The sequence below is a fragment of the Camelina sativa genome, chromosome 8 (genome assembly GCF_030686135.1).
Source record: "Camelina sativa cultivar CO46 ecotype springtype chromosome 8, ASM3068613v1".
NCBI classification, from domain to species: Eukaryota; Viridiplantae; Streptophyta; class Magnoliopsida; order Brassicales; family Brassicaceae; genus Camelina; species Camelina sativa.
Genome location: NC_141887.1, coordinates 6387639 through 6413103, shown reverse-complemented (window position 1 = coordinate 6413103; position 25465 = coordinate 6387639). Strand labels below are relative to the sequence as shown.

At 36.3% G+C, this 25465-nt stretch overlaps 1 protein-coding gene, 1 long non-coding RNA gene, 1 other non-coding gene and 1 pseudogene across 4 annotated transcripts; 3 read left to right on the top strand and 1 right to left on the bottom strand.

Moving 5' to 3' along the window:
• The first annotated feature begins 2502 nt into the window (after positions 1–2502).
• Positions 2503–4331, top strand: LOC104706553 (UPF0481 protein At3g47200 pseudogene; annotated as a pseudogene). Its single transcript, XR_015563806.1, has one exon. The product of XR_015563806.1 is annotated as a UPF0481 protein At3g47200 pseudogene (transcript).
• A 2354-nt stretch (positions 4332–6685) lies between these two features.
• Positions 6686–10333, bottom strand: LOC147939756 (uncharacterized). Its single transcript, XM_087460458.1, has 4 exons — positions 9652–10333; positions 8792–9328; positions 6943–8713; positions 6686–6864 (listed from the first exon to the last, which is right to left on the bottom strand). The coding sequence occupies exons 1-3, from the start codon at positions 9715–9717 to the stop codon at positions 8507–8509; spliced, it is 810 nt and encodes a 269-aa protein (XP_087316584.1). The 5' UTR covers positions 9718–10333; the 3' UTR covers positions 6686–6864; positions 6943–8506.
• A 729-nt stretch (positions 10334–11062) lies between these two features.
• LOC104706552 (uncharacterized) lies at positions 11063–12257 on the top strand. Its single transcript, XR_015563191.1, has 3 exons — positions 11063–11295; positions 11461–11526; positions 11922–12257. It is a non-coding gene; the product is annotated as an uncharacterized LOC104706552 (long non-coding RNA).
• Positions 12258–24071: 11814 nt separating this feature from the next.
• On the top strand, positions 24072–24178 carry LOC147939755 (small nucleolar RNA R71). The gene has a single exon (XR_015564797.1). It is a non-coding gene; the product is annotated as a small nucleolar RNA R71 (small nucleolar RNA).
• Positions 24179–25465: the final 1287 nt, after the last annotated feature.

Here is a 25465-nt window from a genome sequence, read left to right as displayed (position 1 = left end):
GTAGATCTGCTTGTTAGGTTTAGGATTTCTCATTAGGGATTTCATGGATTGTTAGATTGATTAATTGTTTGGATTCATTATCTTTCTTGTTCTTCACCATAGGTTGTTCTTAATGCTAGATCTTTGATTAGTCATCTGGATTTAGATCTTAGGATTATTGATTGATATGAGAATATAATCGATTTTCCTGACAAAAACCTTTGGTGAGCAAAATTACTTTTTGCAAAGAGATTTGAATTAGTGATTTTGTGAACTTATCTAAACAGGATTTTATTGCTAGTTTTTAACTTGAATTTTGCAAAGAGATTTGGATTTTTGGGTTTTAAAATTTAGATAATATTTGCAGTGAGAATTGATTTATTTTACAATTGTGTTTAGAGTTCAAGAACGGTGCTTAATTGTTGAATCCTACTTGCTAAATTAATTGATCTGATTTTCCATGATTTTCTGAGAATTTCCCTAGGTCTAGCGTTTCATCTTTCTGAATTTTACAACTCTTTATTTATGTTTCATCTTGTAATTTAATTACAATATTTTGGTTTAGCATAATTAAAAGATTAATAAATCTATTGTGTGAATTTAGAGTCTTTGTGGATTTGATCCTTAAGTACTACAATTGATCTCTTAATTTAAAAGAGTAATTTAAGGTTAAATTTGAATATATCAGGTAGAAGTAACAATATTCTTTTCTTAAACTTTTAAAAATAAAAAAAGTAAGAACTAAGTAAAGATGATACGAATTAATCTATGTATTCTTGAGCGAAAGATCTTCCCATTTCCAAACACTAGGAACGACTGTGATGGAACTCTTTAATTCTTTTCCCACCTCGTACCACACTCAATCACCTCGTACATCCTAGTGAGATCATGGCGTCACTATTGATGACGTCGATATTCTACCTAAAGTAATCCCATTTCCATGTTATTATCACCTTGACCGCCTTAGTTGATTGATTAGCATTACATGTTAGTATAATATATTTTCTTTTGCTAATATATAATAAGATACCACATGTCTTTCACTCCTTATTATACGATTATATAAAATCGAAATTGTTGAATCATGGAAAACGGCAAAATTTTTTTTTGAAGAACTTACGATGTATAAGGTGCCATTCATCTCACGCGAAATCGAGAAATATAACCTTCCAAAGTACATATGATATAACTGTATATTTAACGAAACAAACGACATGACGACAAAAAAAACACAAACAAACGACACGCATAATTTAACTTAGCTGGGTACATATTTTATTTAAATATATATTAACATTTTTAAGTACATTTGGTGTTTATCCTTAAAATTATACTTATTTAAAAAAAATTATAAATTTAATCTATAAAACATTTCTAAAAATAACAATTACTTGATTTTGTTTTCTAAATATTTTATATTTTATTTTAACTAAAAAAACAGTAATCAATATTACATGGAAATAGAAATTATGATATATTAACAACATCTTCTATTGTTTTTAAAATATTCTATCTCTGAATCATTTGCAAACAAAGAAAACAACAATTTTATTTTATCTTGTTTTCCAAAATCCGTGAGTTTTGATTTTTAACGTAAGAAAAACTTAGATTCTCATTTATTTAGATATTATAATCAATATATAAACATAATGAATTTTTAAAATCTGTAAAATTAAAAAGTTTAAAATATTATATAATGTGGTCATATAGTAAATAGGTTATAAAGAAGACATGTTGGAATTCATAAAATATTATTAAACTATGCTAATATGGGTTTTCTTATTTTATTATTTGTTAACACTATTAATATTAGAATATTTAACATATAAATCAAATTGATTTAATTACGATTGTATAAAAATATTAAATCATTAGAAAAATGTGACTTAATCACAGTGTATAAATTACTTATTATGTATTTAAATTCTTTATTTTTTTATTCTAATAATTAAAAATCTAAATAGAATTTTAAACACTAAACAAAGTAAACTAAATATAATAAACAAATAGTTATGCAGTGTACTGTGAGTTAAAAATTAATAAAAAAGTTTAGCTATATAAATAGTCGAAAATTTTAATTATTTATTTATTTATAAAATATCTGATATTTAACAGATAAATACAACATAAAATATAAAAAATTATATAATTGCAATGTAATACGGGTGAAAATCTAGTTAGTTGTATTATTGGGGTTGATATCACATAATTAATGAAATTCTTGGATTTGGTACTGGTAGAGCCGTGGAGGGTAGACTTTCAAATACATATAACAACAACACTAGGTGAATTTATAATTGTAAAAATAGGTGGACAAAATTATTTAGATGATAACGTGATTTTTTCATGATAAGAAATTTTATACCTTTATGTTAATATTTTAGTTTTAACGTGACTTGCGTGCTAGCTGTCTTGTTGATAAACTATAGAAGTCTTAACATAATGGTCTTTTAATAATCATTTTATTTTTCTTTAAATATGAACTAAAGCGTTTCATATTTCCTCGTCAGCAAAAGAAAGACAAAAAGAACTATAGAGAGCCACATCCAAAAAAAAAAGAAAAAAACAGTAGAGAGCCATGAATCCTCCCAACCAAGCCACTGGAGGTAGCATGACTATCTCAGTGGCAGAAAAAGATACCTCTTGTTGCATCATACAAATTGAGAAATCTGTGAAACATCTTAAGGAATCAGCGGGTGGTCAATCTTGTTGCATCTTCAGAATCCCTCACACTCTCGTTGAGGCCAATGAAACAGCTTACAAACCGAAGATTTTGTCTATAGGCCCATATCACAATTTGGATGGTAAAGCTGGTGGAAATCATCTTCAGATGATCCAGGAGCACAAACAACGATATCTTAATATATTTTTATCCAAGACAAAACAAAAAGAAGTGTATTTGACCCACTTGCGCGAAGTGGTCCTGGGGCTAGAAGAGAGGATCAGAGGTTCCTACTCTGAGGAACTGAATTTTAGTTCAGAAGAGTTGGTCGATATGATGGTTCTTGACGGTTGTTTCATTCTCACGTTGTTCCTGGTGATTTCAAACAAGAGTTGGCGTGAGGATTATCCTGATGACCCGATTTTCATGTTCCGGTGGATTCTACCAACTCTTCGAAGTGATCTCCTCCTCCTTGAAAACCAGGTCCCCCTATTCCTTCTTCAAGCTCTCTTTTCGACATCAAACTTGTTTCCTTCCACTTCCACTACTAGCTTAAACACTATCATCTTTAGATTCTTTGGTTATCGAATAATAAGGTCAAACCAGTTTTGGAGGGACAGAAAGGATCTTGATGCAAAGCATCTCCTAGATCTCATTCGTCAAACTTTCATACCCAAGAAATCTCAAGAACCGAAACAAAGCTGGACCAATATATTTAACGTGTTTACATTCCTCAATAGAATAAGTCCTTCCAAAAGTAAAGTTCAAAAAGAGACAAAACCAACAACAAGACCAACAGAAACACTACCACTACCACCACAACCTACAGAAACACCACCACCACCACCCCCACCAACACTAGCAAAACCACCACCAAAACTAAATCGACCAAAGCCTCGCCCTTTTCTCAAGCTGGTTGTCTCAGCAAAAAAACTTCGACTCCGAGGAATAAAATTCATGCCAAAGGAGAGTGAGACACCGCTTGACATAACTCTCGACGAGAGTGGTGTACTTGAAATACCGCTACTAACATTTGATGACTTTTTCAGCTCTCTTTTAATCAACTGCGTCGCCTTTGAGCAGTTCAATTTATATTGCACAACCGAAATGACAAGCTTTGTTACTTTCATGGGCTGCCTCATAAACACTGCTGAAGATGCAACGTTCTTAAGCGAGAAAGGGATCATAGAAAACTATTTTGGAACGGGAGAAGAAGTATCTTTGTTCTTCAAGAACACAGGCAAAGACATTGCGTTTTCCATATCAAGTAGTTACTTGTCAGATGTGTTCGAGGGAATCAACGACTATACTGCACGAGGCTACCATGTACATTGGGCAGGAATCAAGTACACATATTTCAAAAGTCCGTGGACATTTCTATCATCTCTTGCTGCTTTGGTACTTCTTCTGCTTACCATTTTCCAAGCTTTCTTTGCAGCCTACCCGTATTTTCATCCTCGATAGTGATTACACCTATCACCTATGGCTCTGGCTCTCACCAAACGTTGCACCTTTGGCTTCGTCTTCTACGTGAAGCGTTCATCTTACCTTTGTTTACATATTTCTTATCGCTGTTTTCTGTTACGTGAAGCGTTCATTTGTATTCGACTTCAGTACGTTTTCAATTTCATGTCTTTGTATTTTGTTGAAAAGAAATCAGGAAAAATAAAACGATTTTTCCGGAAATAAACTATAATAGGAAAAATACACGTTTTCAATTTCTTATTGGAATGAGAAGAGTCTTTTGCAAACTTATAATGACTTTATAAAACTCTTAATCCAATAACACTAGATTTATGAAGATTATAGATAACTTTTTACAAATCCACAACTAATAACACCAAATTTTAAAATAATTTTAAAAAGTCTTAATTGAATAACAACATATTTTACATAACTTTTAAAATCATTAAAATTCTATTTAACTCTCAAACCAATGACCCCCTATATATATGTTATTCTCTATATGTATAAACCAATTGGTTTAATGATTAATCAAAATAATTTAAAATTCAATATTTATTAATGTACATCAAAACTCCATTATTATTATTTTTATCTAACTTAACAGTTTTGGAATAACTCTAATAATGTAGAAATTTTAGTCAAATTTAAATATAAAATTCTAATGAAAAACAACAATTTGTCCAACAGCTTTGAATGAATTATATAGTGAGTTTTTTTATCCAACAATTTTAAATGGTAATAGTAATGATTTCTATGTAGGTTGCATACGACGTCATTTGGATGTTGTGTTAGCATTACTATAAAGTTTTAAAATTAAAAGATGATGTTGAATAAAAGTTTTTTTATGATTCCATCTTTCGGTTATACCTCTTCATAATTATTTTTAATTTACATTACTAAAATATTTTTTTTGGGGCATTAATCAAAGATAAATAAAAACACTTACTAAACAAAACAAATATTTATTAAGTATTTAACATTTTTCATTTAAATGTGTTACATTTTTAATGAATCCAAACCAACATTTTCTCAAGTATATATAGAATTGATGAAATTATTATAATTATTGTTTCAAAAAATTTTTGCAAAAAAGAAATAGTTTTCTAAAAAAAATCTTAGTGTCGTATCTCTTTATCGTAGCTATTAATGATGTATATTATTTTATTAACAAAAAATTTCGTCTTCTAATACTTTCTCATGTGCTTTCAGTTATTACTTATATATTTATTAAGCTTATTTACTTTTATTTCTGTACAAAGTTTCGTTTTCATTTATACATATTAATTTTTCAATATATTCAGTTTTAATAACTAAATATGATAGTATTTCAAAATTTACTTGTTTTTTTAAAAGATCGAACAAAAATTAAAATCATTAATTTAACGCAAAAAGTCTTTTTTAAATTATAACTTTATAACTTTTTAAAATATATTTGGACTCTCGCATATCTTTACTAATCTCTAGAAAAGTTTTACAATATAATATAAAATAATGATATATTTACATAATAATTGATACATACATGTAATAAAATATTACTATTAACTTTTTTTTTTTGTGAAATAACTTTTTAATACTAAGATAGCTCATAAACCTAGTACTTTTTTTTAATAAAAGACAGCTCAATTTGCGCCACTACATCAGGTCTTTTTTTATTAGTTTAGTTGTTGTGTTATCATCTAGGTATCAACATGCAACTTGTGTGTTGTTACTTGTGACAGAACTCTGTTGCAGCTTAGAAACCGTTAAATGTTCTTTCAAATTGGCTCAAATCTAGCTAACTAATAGGCATGTGATCATATAAATAAGTTGAAATTCTTTGTGTTGTAACTAAACTAGCTAGTGTTTACTACATCATTGTTATATTATTAGACACGAGATAGTTAGTTACAACACTATTGATTAGCACATGAGTTGTATTGTATTGTTTAGACACTAGATATATATAGTTAGGTACTAATACGATAAGTTATGATCACTATGTGATCTGCATTTCTGTATATAATTTTTTTTATGTTAGTTGGATTAGGCCTGGGCATTCGGGTGGGCGTTCGGGTTCGGGTTCGGTAGTTTGGGTTTTCGGGTGTTCGGGTTTATAGATATGAAAACCGATCAGGTATTCTCTATTATCGGGTCGAGTTCGAATCGGTTAGTGTCGGGTTCGGTTAAATTCGGGTTGCACCCGAAACCAAAATAAGAACGGATAACCGATCATGTTCGGTTATTTTAAACCGAATTGGCATAGAAAGCCCGAACTGCAGTCAAAACCCGATGTACCTGTAAACATTTGCACTCTCAATACACACAATTACAAAATACAAACACAAAAACATTGAGAAGAAATAGTAAAAGAGATAGAAATCTAAATCCAATATACTTAAAAGGAGTTCCATGACATTAATCCAATAACCTTAGAAAGAGTTGTAGAGTAGAATGACATAAAATTAAAGAGAAGAAAGACTTAAAACTAAAGAGTGAAACCGATTGAACAAAAGGTCCAAAACCAAAGAGTATGATAAAGATTAAAAGAGAAGAGAGAATGTGACAAAGATATTGAAACTAAAACATCTCGAAGACTTTTGAAGAGAAAACTGGACCTGAGAAATGTAATGTGAATTACATGAATATTTAAAAGCAAGAAACAAAAAATGTGACAAGTGAAATCAGAAAACATAAACGCAAAAATCACCTTGTATTTAAGCCGCCTACTATCTCAAATCAGATTGTGTTCTTGAATTGGTTTTCAAAGTCAAACTCTGAAAAAGATTAATACAAAACAGATTAATTACTTTGTAATCAACAAATAAGAAACTAAATCAAATCAGTAAGTGTACCTTTTTCAAGCTCATCTTCAAATTCAACTTATGCAAGTATTTGTGCATTTGTGAGCACCTTTGATACACATTTGATGTCTTGTTTCATCCATTGCTCTGTACACATCAAAACTTCAACCATATAATGAGTTAGACAACTTCTATATGGGTCTATTATTCTCCCACTAGTGCTAAATGCACTTTCAGAAGCAGCACTCGACACTTGCATAGCAAACAGATCAAGAGCCATCTGTGATAGAATTGGATACTTGTCACTGTTTACTTTCCACCAAGAGAGTATATCATACTCAATACCCATCATGACTTTAGGATTCTCAACCTTTTCTCAAAGATATGTCTCCAGCTCATCTGTGTCCCTAACTCCAATCTTTTTAACCAATGTATTGTACCTATGCTCCATTGAATTGTACCCACAAAACTCATCCTCTTGAGTAGATTCAGATCGTTCCATAGGCTGCTCTTGAGTAGCTTGAGATGCATTTTGATTTGGCATTTCATCATCGGGTTGGACAGTCTTGTTTCTCTCACTATAATCCTTATACATATCCCGCATAATGCTAATAACTGATTCGTACAACACCTTAGCTGTTTTACTACCTTCCCCATACAGATCCTCAAAACACATATTGGCAAACTGCATCTTTTTTCTCGGATCAAAAACACTAACAATTAACAACATCTTGTTAATGTTTTTCAAGCCATCCCAATATTTTTCGAATTTCATAAACATTTCCTCAGTTTTTAGCTTAAGATCAGCATCTAAACTATTACAGAGCAGCTGAAGCTTTCCTGCTATATTAACTATCTCACCGTAACACTTGTGTGCATTCAGAGTAGTAGAAGCTGAAACTACCAATGTGGATTGATAGAAAATATTAAGAAACTTCACTAACCTCTCAACCTGACGCCAATGATCTGCTGTAGGTGTTCCAATCCTTTTCTTACCATTATCAACCTCTAAGAAATGGTCATTATACAACTTATCAACATCAAAAAGGTTGAGAGGTTGAATACCATCCTATCAAATGCTCCCTTGAATTTAACAGCCCTTGTCAACATCAAAAAGGTTGAATTCCATCTAGTTTTCACATCTAGAGGCACACTACCCCTTGTCATCCTACCAGTATCAACCCTAAGTTCAAATGCCTTTTGTCTAGTAGTCCCTGACCTTACATACGAAATGTCATTACGAACTGCAGTCACACTTTCGGCATAATCAGACATCCCATCCTTCACTATCAAGTTAATGATGTGACCAGCGCATCTAACATGCATAAAATCTCCATTCATCACCAACGATTCATCTGATACCAAGGAGAAACTAGACTGAAAACTATCCAGTGCATTACTATTAGCAGATGCATTATCCACAATAACACAAAATACTCTTTCGATTCTCCAATCAGCAAGGCAAGCAAGAAGTGTGTTGGATATGGTTTTACCTTTGTGGTCGGTTACATATTTGAAGCCAATAATTAGCTTCTTCAACCGCCAAAATTTATCAACATAATGTGCTGTAATCACCATATAACTAGCACCTGCATATTTATAATAAAGATAATGATTAGATTAAATAACAAGATAATAAGCTAATTAACAGATTAAAGTGAAGAACATCACCCGTAATTGGACAAACCCAAATGTCAGTTGTGAGTGACACTCTTTCCTTGTTAGTCATAAACCATTGTCTAAAAGCAGCTTTCCTCTCAACATACATCTTCACAATGCCTCTTGATGCTGTTGTTCTTGAATGAGGCTTGTACAAGTTGACCTTAAAAAAACACTATTAGTAAATTTGTTTAAGAAAAAACAAAACCAAAAAGATAATAATAAGAAGTTAAGAACTAACCTTTTTGCAAAAGTGTCTAAATGTCATACTCTCTACAAACGCTAGTGGTAACTCCCCTATCACAAGCATTTCATTTATTGCTTCTCTGAAAACATGCTCAAGCACTTTTGCATTTTGAAGAGTTCCATCTTTACTAATCACTTTCTGATTCTGAGTTTGATCTTGACCCTCTTCCCATGCCTTGTCTTCTTTACATATCCTAAGATGATTCTTCAAGGTTGTGGTCCCTGACTTCGTTGGACATGCTAAGCCCTTCTTATAGTAGTTGCAAACACATCTGTTACGGTTATTCGACAGCCTTGTGAAATGAGCCCACACACCAGACCTTATGGGGAGTATCCTCGGGCTCTTAGCATTATTTTGCTCAGTATCAGCTTCTTTAGCTGTTGTATCACCATCAGCATCTCCACTCACAGGTCTTTGTTTCCTTTTGCCTCTGCGATTTGAATCCGGTGTCAGAAATTCTTCTTCTTCTAAGTCATCATTCTCATGTTCATCTCTGTCTCGGTTATCATGGGTTGGAGATGATGAATCCATCTGCAAAGAATAAAACACCGGTTAAGTACTAATGTAAATCGTGGGTCTCAACCATTCAACCCAACAATCATGAAAACGATTGAATATCAAGTACTAATGAAAACGATTAAGTACTAATGAAAACGATTACTTGTTTAAATCACTTAAACATGAGAATATCAACCACCCAACAATCATGATTCATCACCTAATCCAAAATCATTTTCAGTTTCAGATGCAAACGAGTATGAATATCAAGTAATCAACCCAACAATCATAATTCATATTTCATCAACTAAAAAAAAAGCAAACAACTAACGATTGAACAAGATGAAACAGAGTACCTGAGATTGCCTCTGAGAATTCTCAAACGGCAGAGAAGATGAATTTTGGGGATTTAGGGTTTCCATCTTGAAGAATTGGGTTTTATATCGATAAGTTGGTTATCGAATCTCACAAAATCAGCGTTGAATTCAGGAAAGGAAGTTGGAATGAATTGGCAAAGGAAACAAAGAAAGGGAATTAGAGATTTAGGGTTAGAGAATCATAATTAGAATTAGATAGGTATATATATGATCGGGTGCATTCGGGTTCATATCGAATATCGGGTATGGATATCCGATGTAGTATTAAGATGAAACCGATTGGTTATTAGCACAAACCCGTATCGAACTCTCTACGTTGGATCGGGTTCGGATTCGGTTATCGAGTATGGGTAATATATCCAGGCCTAAGTTGGATTAAATTATGGCACTTTAAAACATACTAACTGTAAACGTGAGAATAGCTTTTACATAAATATACAAACGCAGAAATTGCCGTTGGAAACAATTGCACGTTGTTTGGGGTACCACAACTTTATCCAAAAAACTTGTATTGACTATCCGTATTAGTATAATTTTATCAGTTAGTAGTATGTAATTGTCATTAATTAACATGCAGCTCTTCTCCACCTTCTTTATCTATCATAATACTGTATAACTAGATTAGGATCTGTGCCAGAACACGGGTTGAAACTTTTTTTATTTATATTATAATTTTAGAATAAAATATAATTTAAATGATTATTTTTAAAAGTGTTTTAGATAAAACATTATGCAATAAAATCATATGCTAAATATGATGGCTTGAAAAAAATAACTATTTTGTAAGTTTTATATTGTTAATTTTGTAATTTTATTTATGAGAAATGGTTATGTTTGTTGTTTGTTTTTATTTTAATTTTTGAACATGTTTGGTGAAAGTTTTTTAATATGATCCGTGCTTAGGTAAAATTTTATTTTCAACTGACAATAAAATCTCGGAAATCACGATTAAATGTGATAAATTGCCAAGATTTTATTCTTTTTATGCCTAATAGTATATTTTTATGCCTAAAATTAAAGATTTTATTTTGTAACAATACATGGAATACTAAAACTTTTATTTTGTAAATTGTATAAATCATTGGAATATTCTCTGTAAGAGGATTCTTTGGGATATACCAACTAATCTATAACTTTTTTAGTAACCAACTTATATTTAATCTATAACCTATTTTGTAACCAACTTATAAAAATTATATAGTCTACAAAAAAAGCTGTGTAAAAGCTGTGTATTTTCGTTTTATTATATTGGGATGCTTTTATTTGTAATTTAATTAAGAGATAAGGCCCGTCTCAATAAGATAACAGACTTTCTCAAAAAATAAAAAATAATAATAAGATAACAGTGATAGAGTACATGTTATAAGTAGTGATATTTAATTAAGACCGTGGATTCATTGACCCAGTTTCATATAACTCATTAAAGTTGACTTAGATCCAACTCTATCTATATAAAGAGTATACCATGGGATATAGCCGGATCATCAAATAGAACAAGCAAAAAAAGTAAACAAAAAAAAAAATAGATGTTGGGCTTGGTGTTAGGAACCATTTTTGTCGGAACAGTTCCCATGATCATTTACAGACGCCGTGCAAACGAGCCCATACAGAAACATAAACGAGGTTAGTACCATGCACGACTGTCTTATAATCCGTATAAGACAAGATATATATATATGGAAAAGTTCTTGCAATCTTTTCTAGTGTTCTTTTGGTGTAATATGGAAGAATACATATTTTATCACGACAAAGTGTTAATGAAAGTAGATCTGGTTTTTGTGGTACCAGGTGGAGGAAGCAGCATCCTCGCAGTGTGTCTAATCCTACTTTTGTTCCTAACCCAAGCACTTGGAGGTATATATATATACCTTCTACCGAAATTAAAAGTCTCTTTATGAGTAGATCTTAGAAGAGTCTCTTTATGATCGAAACTGACAACCATAAATTAAAAAAGTACAAGGTTCTTAAGTTTTTAATAAAAATAATAATTGTAGGGTTTATAGTTAGAAAATGATCAACAGAAAACAACTACAAGATTCTCAAGTTTTTTATAAAGTTACAGATATGGTTTATCTGGAAAGGAAAATGTTGAAGAAACTGAGCAGATATTAAAATATGTAAAAGATCAGGTTTTCTACTTTATGTCCTACTTGTAGAAAATAAATTATGATCGTAAACCTGATCCCTAATGTTTTCATAGGTTAAGTCATATATAACTCATATATATAATGTTTTTTTTGAAATATAAGCACATCTATGCAACAATGCTGGGGGAATCTGTAAACCTGGAGGAGCACGAAACAAGATCCATGCAGGAGAAGAATTCGACCCCAGGCGCGAAGATGTCCGTGATGATCAGGATGATTATGATCAGTTTGAGTTATGATTGGCGGAAGATATGCTGCAATCCCATGAATTTTCTTCTCATATTTTAATTTCCAATAATGAAATGAAAAATGTGTGTTTCCCTTTCAATAGTTTATTTTATTCCAAGGAAAGTGAAGGTTTTGTCCTTTTCTATTACTTTTTATCTCCACTTTATACAAGTTGGATTATATTTTTATTCCTAACTAAAAAAAGAGAAAGTAGGAGAAAATTTTGGTTTAAAAAAATAAGAAAAATTTATCTTTCTATTCAAAAAAATTCTCAATCAAACAAAATTAAAAACAATGTTTTTAAATAAATTATTTAAATATTAGACGATTTAAGTTTATATAAAAGTGAGAATTAACAAAATTTAGAATTAATAATTAACTGTATATTTTCTTTAATCCCCTTTTCTATATTTTTTTGTAGAATTAATAATTTAAAATTAAAAATAATTAAATAATATTATAAATTCGAATTTTATGAAATATATATATTTATATAATCTCCTTATAATTATTTTTAAAAACTTTGTATTTTGTTTTATAAATTCTATAATTTTTGATAATTATCTTTTTACATTATTAATATTTTTGAAAACAAAATATTTTATTTTTGTTGTAATCAAATATCTCCTATTAAATATTAACTTTTACACATGACAAAATCTCATATTGATAACTTGACACATGTCAAAATCTTGTTAATGTCTAACTTTCAAAACCCAACTTTATATAATAAAATATATATATATATATATATATTATAAAATTTGAAATTATAATATTACTTATTTTTAATTATAAGTTATTAATTCTACCTAAAAATAAAGAAAGGGAAATATACAGTTAATTATTAATTCTGAATTTTGTAAAAATTCACTTCTATATAAACATAGATCGTCTCATATTTTTCATCTAACAAACTAATTTATTCAAAAATACTGTTTTCAACTTTGTTTAAGTGGAAAAAAAAATTTAATGGGAAGGTAGATTTTTCATAATTTTTTAAACCAAAGTTTTCTCATACTTTCTTTTTTTTTCAGTTGAGAATAAGTAAGATTAATATGTTGACCCAAAGAAAAGATTAATTTATGCGTCTTCTTTTTCTTATACTGTATTTAAAAATTTATTGTAGTATTTTTAGATTGTTTTATTTAATTTATATTTTATCTTTGAATTATCTGGGATTCATATATTATTGTGCTTATTATTTTCCAATTATTTCTTTTATAATGCCAAATTAATTTTCTTCTAATTTCTCAACTTTGATTGGTTGGTCATAAACCCTTTTTTTTGTAAACATAATTGTTACCACTATTCATTCAATCCCAAAAGGAGATAACGAGTAGAAACTCATCAAACACAAGCTTACAACAAACATAGATAGATAGATTGGAAAACATAAACCGTTGTTGATAGATTTATAGGAGCTTGAATATTGTGACACCTTGGTTTGAAGAAAAGTTTAAAAAATTGATTTGACCACATATGTCACCGAAATGCACTTATCTTTTCGGTCTAGGGTCCTGAGAGAACTTCATGATGGGTGACCTTCCTCGAAGTGATTGTCGGAACTGTGCGAGTGGGGACAAAACACATGAAAATATAATTTGTTGATTTGTAGGGTCAGTAAACAAGTTTTAAAGCCTCCCAGACGTAACAAGCTGACTATCGAATATGGGTGAGTCCACGGGCCAGAAATAGATGTAGGGCTCACTTAGGAAGGTGGGCCCATGGAATGAGAGTGGACATGAGCTCACTAAGCAAGGTGGCGGTTAGGGCGTTATAGAGACAGAGGCTACATCATGGTGTGTCAAAGACACTTCCACGAATACATTAGAAAATTTAATATTAGTTACTATCAAAAGATTTTGTGACGTTAGAAAAAGGTTTTTACTTTCATTGGTTGTCGGAGCAAGCCATTTTGAGATAGCCAAAAGACGTGAACATGTTCTCTCCACACAGGAGGAAGGCAGAGCCAAGGTTCTCTGTATGGTGGAGAAGGTTGGACACAACGTTATCTCCCCAAGGGAGGAAGGTGGAGGAAGTTGGACGTAAGGTTATCTCCCCACGGGAGGAAGGCGGAGCCAAGGTTCTTTTTATGGTGGAGGAGGTTAGATGCAAGGTTCTCTCCATAAGGGAGAAGGGTGGAGCCGAGGTTTTTGATACTAGGATTTTTGTGTGTCTTATCCTAGCAGGTTCAATTAACCTTATGCAGTTGTAATACTTAAGGTGTCAATCCAGTTGGGAAACTTTACTAACAATTAAGATGCAATCAAGAAATCACAAGTTAAGTCAATTCAATAAGAGTGTTTTTATCTAACAGTCCTAGAATGATCAGAATGCAAAATGGAAATGTGTTCTAGAACTAGAAACGAAAATGTATGACAAGAAGCGAAAATGAATAAAAACAGAATCAAGTCTAAGCATGAACTAAAAAGCAAGAAATGAAACAGTCTCAGGAATGTAATAAAAATCAGAAAGAAAGAGGTCCTAAGGATGGGAGTAATTGATGTCGGTGGAGTACCCTAGTCTATAGAGTGTTTAACATGTCACAAGCTACTCAAACTCAACCACTTCCAAACCTAGCTCTCGCTAGAGAAACATGATCAAACATGGCATGACAAACAAGTTCATTCACGTCAACAAACATCCTAGACAACTAATCTCTTAGGCTAGGAACGTAAGTCTCTGGCACTAGTTGGTCAGACGTTTCATCGAACACCTTTTGGGTGCGGAAATATCTAAAACCTAGTTCCAATTGATCAGAGAGAAACTAGTAATTCAAACACTAGTCCAGAAGGGAATCATAGAAATCAAAGCTTAAACACCCTACATCATAAGAGCCTCTACCTAATCTATCCCATCCTCAAGAACTACTACACTACTCAGATCCGAAAATCATCATCAACAATACAAATCCAGAAAACATTGAACAAAGCATAATAGATAGATAGAAATGAGAAGAACAAGTTTGTAGAATAAATCAAATGCAAATACTCAATGTATTAAAAAATATTTGGATACAAAGTCTGAGAATGTTTTTGGAGGCTAGGTAAAACCTTAAGAACAAAATGAGATAAAAGATAGGATGTCTCCGCCAAGACTTAACAAAACGTACTTAAAGTAAAAACATGTCAATCCCTAAAACTTAAAACGACAAGATCAAGAGTCGGTTTGGGAATCTCCTGAAGCGTGTAAGACGGAACGTCTTCCTGACATGTGCGAACGAGTGGTGGCTCGAGTGGGTGATGGTGTTGGCTCGAGTGGTGGAGGGTCGAGTCGACAGGCAGTGGCTCGAGCTGGAGGGTCGAGTCGAAGAGCAGCGGCTCGAGCTGGAGGGTCGAGTCGACGGGCAGCGGCTCGAGCTGGGTGTATACGCATCCACTAAAACGATGATAGCTTTTGAACTATACTTCCGATTGGCTTGAAATAAACGGCATTGGAAAGATGACTCAATTCTCGACAACGTTTATGAAGACGTCGAAAGCTAAATCTCAATCTAATGGAACGGCTCGAACGGCGTGGAGTGGTTGCATGACGAGTAGCTCGACCTGGGTGTATACGCGTCCAGTAAATCGATGATAACTTTTGAACCATACTTCTGATTGGATTGAAACAAACAGCATTGGAAATATGATTCTATTCTCTACACCTTTGGTGAAGACGTCGAAAGCTGAATCGCTCGACCGATGGCTCGAGTGATGACTCGAGTGGTGACTCGAGAGTGGTGGACTCGAATGGTGTTGGGTCGAGTCGAAGGACGTGGACTCGAATGGTGTTGGGTCGACTCGAAGGATGTGGACTCTAATGGTGTTGGGTCGACTCGAAGGATGTGGACTCGAATGGTGTTGGGTCGACTCGAAGGATGTGGACTCGAATGGTGACTCGAACAGCGTCTCGGACAATGTGTTCCTGACGTCTCCTAGATACCTGAAATACTCCGAAATGCACAATGTATGCAAGGATGATGCAAGAACTACCTAAATATGCAAAGTGTACAAAAGAGGCTAGAAATTGATGCAAAACGACTAGTTATCCTAGCTAAATGCATGACAAATACATGCTAAGCAGAGACAAAATATAGACATATCAACTCCCCCAAACTTATTATTTGCTTGCCCTCAAGCAAACGATCAAGAACAACATATGGAGAAGAGGTGTGAAGATGGGGTCTCAGAACCTAAAACATGCTGAATAGAGTAGTTAGAATCAAGGTCCTTGTTTTTAGTTCTATGATGCATGGTGAAGGAACTTTATTTATTTAATCTACACATGTAATCCTATCAATCACTCCCTTTAACATTTATTAACAGAGAACCGTGAATCAAGCTATGCAATGTCGTTGAACTCATTTGGCTAGGGTTAAAGGTCAAAGACATAGATGGTCTCATTCTCAAGTGGTTTTATCAATACAGAACAAGGTTCTCTCACGAAAAGGAGTTGAGCTTAAGAGAAGGCTAAAGGTTGAAACCAACTGATGCATACAAGAGCAGCGCCCTGTCTACTCAAAGAACATTCCAAATCAAAGTTGGTTGGTCCTATCTCTACCCTTCATCAGAAACTTCATCTCAAACCCATTCTTTCATTCTTTAGACTCGGTCTTAGGAGGAGTTCAATTCTTATCATTCTAGCGGATTGAGAAATCTTTATTATCAGTAAGGTTCTTTTTTTTTTTTTTTTTTCTAAGGACTCTAGACATCTTAAGCATTTTTACTTTCTTTTCTTTGTCTAATCTTTTATTTCATGCCCAGAACCAATTACTCTTTTTTACTTTGCTCAACCCATATCCTTTACTAGACTTGTAAACTTTGAAAACACATCTCCCTCCTTAAGACTTTCTACCCTTTACTTTTCTGCACAAATCCATACCCAATACCCAAAATCGAGTTCTCACCTAGTCCTACTAGTCCAGATAACGCGAACTAGAATTACACAGGATCCTACTCTTGTCGGTTAGAACTTAACACTTTCTAACAAGCTCAACTCGGAAAAGGCCTGACACTCAAGAATACAATTGGCTTGAAAGAAGGGTTGGTTAAGGGTGCGGGGAACTGTTCCAAGGATGAAAATCAGCTACTTGGATTAACAAGGGTGGTAAAGAGGAGAAAGATAATCCAAGTATGTATGTGGTATCCATGAGTTCAATTTCTATGCATAACAGAATAAATGCAAGTCAGGATTAGGTTCAGGTAGATAGGGAATGATATCAATTCAAAACATGCTTCAATCTTACAATTTCAAGTTCAATCAACATGCATCAAAGAACTAATAACAAGGATCTTGATCCTATCCTATTGAATCCAGCATGCTACCAAGGTTACAATCATCATCAACCCCTATGCTAAATGCAACAACCCTATATGAATAAACCTAGACTCAATCCTAATATGCAAGTGCAAACTACATGAACACTCTGTTTTTGTGGAAATTTTCGAAATTTTTCAATTTTTTTTGGTTTTTCTATGCAAATAGATGAATACAGACTCAATCATGATATGATGCAAAAATTTGAAATATGAATCACAAAAAACAACATCAGATACATCATCTCAAACCATCCCCCAAACTTAAATTACACAGTCTCCTGTGTAAGAAAAATTTGCAGAAGGATTTCAGAATCACAACAAAACAATGCATGAATGAAATGGTTTATACAAAGGGAATGTAGGAGTACCTCAGTAGTATAAGAAGGAGTCGGAGCTCGCCCAAGGAGTTGGTGCATGATATTGACTCTGTCCTTCGCCTTGTTCGGGATCCGCGGGAGTGACCTCAGCTGGTTGGTCGACTTGCTGCTCAACCGCTTGCGTGTTCTGGTACATGTTCGGCTGCTCGTCACACTGAATGTCATCGACTCTGGACTCACCATGGTCCGATACCAATACAATTACCTTCGTAGGCTGATAATCACCTTGATGTTCGATTTGTTGCTCAACCCCGTGTATACCCTGATGATCACCCTGAGCTTCAACTCGCTGTTCAACCTCATCATCATGCTCATCTAGAGCTGCAGAACGACGCGCTGATCGATGACTAGAGGAGGCTCTGGAGCCTCGCGAACCGCGTCTCCGTCTTTCCCTAGACTCGTGTGACGAGTGGCGTGAAGGGACGGGTGTAGGCTGACGCTGCTGAGATATATAGTAAGATTGGCGAGCTGGAGAATGGACTGGAGAAGGTGTTCATTGGTGAGTTCGCTCGAGGCTCGCGGAAGCACGACCCCGCGTGGGTCTGGTGTCCTTGGGGACAGGCATTAGGATGGCGGTAGTGGATGTTGAACAGCTGAACTTACGCATGAAGTTCGTGAACGTCTTTGTGAAACTGTTGAACGCCCTGTCTCTTGCCTTCCTTCTTACAGATTTCCTGGGCGCTTGTCCCGAACGCAACTCAGGTTCCTCCTGTTCATAATCACTGTCCTCCTCTCTTGAGTTTTAAACTGGTACTGGTCTCTTCCCGGACTCTTGCTCTTGGTGAGCGGTTTGACAGGGCTGCTTGACCTCTCTGCTTGTCCTAAACCCTTAACAGCTTCTTCTACCAAGTTTTTCATTTCCAAGAAACGCTTTGCCATGGATTTAGGCGATGAGCGTTGTCCACCTACACAATCATACGCCTCTCTCATCTCATGTATGAGCTCGGTACTCTTCCTGCTTCTCTGAGACATAATGAACTCAAAGCTAAACGTTAATATATTAGTGAGCAAGTAGCAAGAGAAATTATGAAATTTAAAACTTGAAAGTGCAAAGAGAGGATAAACCGATCGAGTGGGTGACAGCTCCGGGACGACGGATTGAGTGGAATCGAGAGTGGCTCGAACAATGACAGTTTTGGGATGGTGGATCGAGCGGAACATCTTCGTCGTGTGGGTCGAGTCGCACATGTTTGGTAGTGGCTCGTTTGGTGATTGTGAGATAGGCTCTATTGACAGGTATGAGGACGACGACGAGTGTGGTTCGAGAGAGGCAGTTGGGCGAGTGCAGAGTGAGATGGGCATTGAGCGACTACAGAGAGAGATTGGCTCGAGCGTACAGGTCGAATGGAGTTCAGCGGAAACGGCTCGAGTGAGGCTTCGCTGGAACAGGTGAGGAAGCAACGATGTAGGCTCCGGTCGAGACAACACTGCTGACTCAGCGAGAGAGGGTGTTGGCTCGAGTGGAAGTAACAACAATGGCTCGAGAGTGGATGTTGGAGCGTGACTCGAGCGGATCTTCACGGGGGCAACGAGACCGGAGTAACGGAGATGGCTCGACCGGATATGAATGGTGGAGGTCTCGAACAAAAATGACGGTGCACGGCTCGAACGGGGTGTTGGGCGAGTGAGATAAAACGTCGCTCGAGTGGCAGGTCTCACGTTCTGAAGTCTCTGCCTCAACTGCACATACCTCCTCCGCGCCAGATAGTTGCTCGAACTCCTCTGGTCCATTCGTTTCTCTGTGGGAGTCTAGCAGATTCTTGCAGCAAGTGGTCTCCTCATGCAGGAACCCTTCTTCTCCTTCCTTGGTCAAAGCAGTCTTGAGATGGTCCTTCAGCAACTCGTCAGCCAACTGATCCATCTCTTCAGTATAAAAGACTTGTCCTCCTATTGTTGGTTTCTTCAAGGTATCCTTGAAGTCAAACTTCATAGTGAAGTCGTCCCCCAGATTAAGATTAATCTTTCCATTTCTGACATCAATGATGGTTCCAGCAGTCGCCAGGAATGGTCTTCCTAATATCATAGGATCTTTTGGTTCTTCATCCATTTCCAAAACCACAAATTCAGTTGGCACTTCCACTTCTCTAATCCTGACAGGTAAATCTTCTAAGATACCATGTGGAAGTCTCATTTTTCTATCTGCAAGGATGATGGAGATTTCGCAACCTTTAAATCTGTAAAACTCAACCTCTTAGCCACAGAGTGTGGCATAAGATTAACTGAAGCGCCAAGATCACATAGACACCTATCAAAAGACATAGGTCCAAGGGAGCAAGGTAGTGTGAATGATCCAGGATCTTTGAGCTTCTTAGGTACAATCTTCTTCTGAATGATTGCACTGCACTCAAGACTTAGTACCGACATGGCTTGAACTTCTTTTGATCTCACCATCATTAAGTCGTTGAGGAATTTCTGGTAGTGAGGAACAAGTGCGAATGCATCCAGCAATGGCATCCTCAATTCAATCTCCTTGACTCTTTTTTCGAACAGAGCTTTATACTTCTCAGTAAGCTGCTTCTTAAACCTCACTGGAAATGGTAGAGGTGGCTTGTATGGTGGAGGAATGAATCTCACAGGTTTATCCTTGGGAGCAGCGGGTTCTTTAGTAGCTTGAGGATCAGATTGCTTGGCTGACTCAATTGGATCCTTGAGCACCTTGACGGGATCCTTTATCTGAACTTCATCTTGAAGAAAATCCTCCCCATCTAAACTATCATTGTCCTCAGTTAGCCGTACATCTACAGCTTGGGTGGTGATAGCATGGATAGTAGCATTGTAATGACCCTCACCAAGGAGTGAAATTTGAAATGAAAATCCATGGGCCAAGGTCGAGTAAAGGACATGGAATTAAGCCAAAGGAGGAAGGAAGAAGAATTACAGAAGTAATGTCCGGAAAATTCTGAACAAGTTGGAAGATGGCCAATGGTACCGCGTACCATGTACTGACCAGGACGTGTCGTCCGTACCATATGTACCATGCAGGACGTGCTATACATACTGTCCGGGACGTACCATCTGTACCGGCCAGGACGTACCGTCTGTACTGACCGAGACGTACCATTCGAACAGTCCGGGATGTATTGTCCGAAATGTCCGAAAGTTGCCGAAAGGACCAGTGGTGGCCGTAAGCGGGGAGAATGGTCCGAGTAACGCCGAAAGAGCCGAAAACATTCAAGCGATGACCGAAGGGGTAAGCGGACGCGGACGTTGGACGATGGACGAGAGAAGGAGCATGGAAGAAAAGTTTGTCTCTTAAGAAATTGACCAATGGGATTACATGCATTCATGCAGAGACAAAGTGGGAGAATTAAAAGAAATGGCGCAAGCTGATTGGGCGGTGAGACACACGCGCCACATGCAGCCAAAATTTTGCCATTTGTCGATTTCCACTAAAGAGAAGAAGGAGAGCCTCTCCCCTATAAATAGACCATTTGCGATTGAGAGAAGGAAGTTTTCTCATTTCTCTCCCAAACTCTTGCCAGTTTAAAACTCAAAAGATTTTTCTCTCAAATCCAAGAGAGAAAGATAAAGAGAAATCGCCTTGAGAGAGTGGAGTAGCGAGTGTGAGTTAAGGGAGAAGCAAAGAAGGAGTCTTTGGAGAGAAGGTCTTGCTGTTGCCGAGTCTTTAAGCTGCGGATCAAGAGGAGACCAAGGGGCGCTTAGCGGTTGGAGCTAATGGAAGAGAGATCTGATCAAGTGGTGCACTGAAATCCGAGTTTCCATCATCGGCATAAAGGGTGAGTGCTGCGGTAATGCATGCATGTAGATTAGTTTAATTTTGTTGCATGCGGTTCATGGTAGGCTTTATGAGAAGATAACCATGTGAAAGTGAGTGTCGCGGTAATGCATGCATGTAGAGTAGTTGCATGTTCATGTTGGTTTAAAATTCGTTGCATGCATTCATGGTAGGATTTTTGATAGAATCACCATGCGCAAATAAGTACATGCATTGATCTCACCTAAGAACTGGTTAAGTGTTAATCCGGTTGCATTTTAAGGAAACGGTGGACTTAAAATTGGTGAGAAGGTTTACATGCATCATGTGACTTAGCGATTTGTTTTATTAGCATAACTTGCTTAATAAACCGGTTGCATGCATGAAAGGAGATAGATTGTTTGCAATTTTATTTGCATATTTTCGGTTGAAGTTAGCCGTTGCTAATTAACTTGACGCATGTTAAGTTTATAACCGAATTTTGTTGCATGCGCATTTTTAAATGAGATTTACTTAGTTAAATCATATCATTTTGGCATGCGGATGGTTGAGTGTTTGATTAAGTGAATTTAAGCATTTGCATGCATTTATTTAATCTTAAGATCTTTGAATTTACATTCTCGTTCTTGTTGATTATTGCATGTTGAACCGCATGATTGTTCCTGCTTGTTGGCTCGACTTTCTTGCTTGTTTTTGGTGTAAGTGTGTTTAGCTAGTCTCTTGAATTTGTTTCTTGAGTCTTAGCTAAAAGAAGTAGAGTCGATATTTCTGGTTCCGTATGTATGTGCGTGTCTCGCAAGAAGTTTCAAACCACTTACGCGAGACACAGTCACGGCTAACTAGCTATTAGCGTGACCGTTACATGACGATGTAACTTTGGTGGATCTCTGCTGGTTACCTTTGTGGTTTCAGCATGGGAGCTCATGTTGGTTACTGGGGAGGTTTCAGCATGGGTAGTGTGGGAGAACGGAACAGATTATCGAAGGGCCCTAGGTGAAGGAGTCTAGGATGTCAAGAGTCCCTTGTACTATTCTAGTTATCCTTACTTTTTGTGTGGTGTTGTTAAGAGTCTAAAGTGTCCAAGAGATCCTTGTTCCTTTAGTCGTCTTTCCTATGGTTAGAGAGTTTAGATCGTCTGAGTAGAGTCTTGTCGTTCTATTTCTTTCTCGCTTGCTTGTTTGTTGTTGTTTTGCTTCCGCTATAGCTTCTGTTGTGTAGCTTTGATGACTTGCCTTGCTTGTTTGTTTTAACTTGCTTGGGGTAGTCGGGTTGGGAAGTAGTATCCTGTTTAGGATGAAAGGGGTACCCAGGCTCACTGAGTAATCTTAGATTACTCATGATATTATCTTTTGTCTTGCAGGGAAGCCTAAGTGAGTCTAGAGCCGAAGCAAGTTTTAGGGTACCGGATAGGGTTTTTCTTGTGTTTCTTGCAAAACCCTATGTTTTTTATAAACATTTATCCGACTATCTTTTGTATATTGCTTTAATGTTTTTGTTTTCAAATGCAAAGAACTATTGAAGTAATATACATTCGATTTTACAAAGGCATGGCAAGTTGCAAATGATACTTAGCCTTGTCCGGGCTGACACAACGCACCAGGCCGCAAGGGTTGGAAAGCCTAAGTAGTCTCGACTGCGGGTGGAATTGTACTAGGATGAACCGGTCGGGAAGTCTGCAGCTTCCGTCCCTCGACCGGATTGACCCGGTGCAATTCCCATCGTAGCGTTCCGTGGCTGTGCCATGGCCTGCGTGGTCATAGTACGGTTCGGGGGCGTTACAAGCATAGTCCTTGGGATTTTGAACTGCTTTTCCAGATAGTTGGCCATGTGTTAGGGTAGAAGTAGAAGTAGTTTTGCCTTCCATATACTTCAGCTTGGAGTTAAGAGCTTCAAACTTGACATTCAGATCATTGTATGAACATTCCATCCACTGACTAAGTTCAGCAAACTTCTTAGCAGTATCCATAGAAACCGCTAGCTTGACCCTCAAGAAGTTGTTGCATCATTTGCTTCATTTCTTGATCTGGGGATGTAGTAGGCTGAAATGGTTGAGGGCGGAATCCTGGCGGTGGTCCTGAAGGAGGTTGGTAACCCTAATGGAACTGTTGTTTTGGAGCGAATCCCAGATTGTAAGGCACAAAAGGTTTTTGTTGACCTTGTTGTTGTTGTTGAGGCGGGTACACCTGATCTTGTGGATTAGCAACATTGTTACTTCGGTAAGACAAATTGGGGTTCGTCTTGTAGGGGTTGTAACCTTTGTTGTATCCACCTTGATTCTGAACATAGCCGATCTCCTCAGTCTGCTCGCCCTCCCCATCTGGAACTTGAAAAGGGTCATCCTCAGATACGAAGTGGACGCTCCTCTGCTGGATTAGCAAGATACGGTCAAGCTTCTCATTGACATTTTTGAGGTCCTTCTTGTACTTCTCTGCAGACCTAGCGTCGCCTCTAACTATGCGGTCATAGTCTTCATTGTAGTTGCCGTCAGACTGGACGAGATTTTCAACCAATTGCCAACCTTCATCTACGTCCTTGTTCAGGAAGTTACCGTTTAGAAGCCGTGTCAAGCAGCATACGTATCATTGGTAGTACACCACGGTAGAGAGTGCTCAGCAGTGACTCGTTGCTGAATCCATGGTGCGGACACTGGCTCTGGTAACCCTTGAAGCGCTCCCAGGCTTCACAGAATGATTCTGAGCTCTTCTGAGTAAACCTAGAAATCTCATTCCTGAGACGGGCTGTTCTGGAGTTGGAGAAGAACTTGGCCAAGAAGCCTTTCTTACAACCATCCCAGGTGGTGATTGATCCCTTGGGAAGGTTTTTCTCCCATTGATGAGCTTTGTCTCCCATAGAGAATGGGAAGAGGCCCAACTTTTAACCATCCTCACTCATGCCGTTGATCTTGGTGAGACTGCACAGACGGTCGAACTCGTCCAAGTGGTCGAGTGGATCCTCCATAGGCAACCCGTGAAAGTTGTTTCCTTGGATCATGGAGATCAGACCACTCTTGATTTTGAAGTTGTTGTTCTGCACGACGGGAGGGACAATTCCAGCACGCTGAGTATGAGTGTTCGGTGCATCCCCAGCACCAATGTTTCGTGGTCCCGGATGTGGTCCATTTGGTTGTTCCATTATGATAGGTGCGGGATGATCAGTGAGTTGACGAGCTTGTCGTGGTCTTTGTAACCGGTTGATATCGTCGATAACAGGAAGGAGGTTCTGATGTCCTCTTGATCGGGTGTGCATGCAACGTTGCAATCAACAGGTTCCTGAGATGCAAAACAAACAAGCAGACAACCAAAACAAGTCAGTACTCAGAATGATAAGTGTAATAGAACTTAATCTTGCAAAACTTGAAATCTTAAATGTAGCAAAACAAATCCCAAATGGCAACGGCGCCAAATTGATAATAGGATTTTTGTGTGTCTTATCCTAGCAGGTTCAATTAACCTTATGCAGTTGTAATACTTAAAGTGTCAATCCAGTTGGGAAACTTTACTAACAATTAAGATGCAATCAAGAAATCACAAGTTAAGCCAATTGAATAAGAGTGTTTTTATCTAACAGTCCTAGAATGATCAGAATGCAAAACGGAAATGTGTTCTAGAACTAGAAACGAAAATGTATGATAAGAAGCGAAAATGAATAAAAACAGAATCAAGTCTAAGCATGAACTAAAAAGCAACAAACGAAACAGTCTCAGGAATGTAATAAAAATCAGATAGAAAGAGGTCCTAAGGATGGGAGTAATTGATGTCGGTGGAGTACCCTAGTCTATAGAGTGTTTAACATGTCACAAGCAAACAATCCCTAAGCAATGAACATCTCTTCTTAGCTAATCCAATCTCTTGACATAAGCTACTCAAACTCCACCACTTCCAAACCTAGCTCTCGCTAGAGAAACATGATCAAGCATGGCATGACAAACAAGTTCATTCACGTCAACAAACATCCTAGACAACTAATCTCTTAGGCTAGGAACGTAAGTCTCTGGCACTAGTTGGTCAGACGTTTCATCGAACA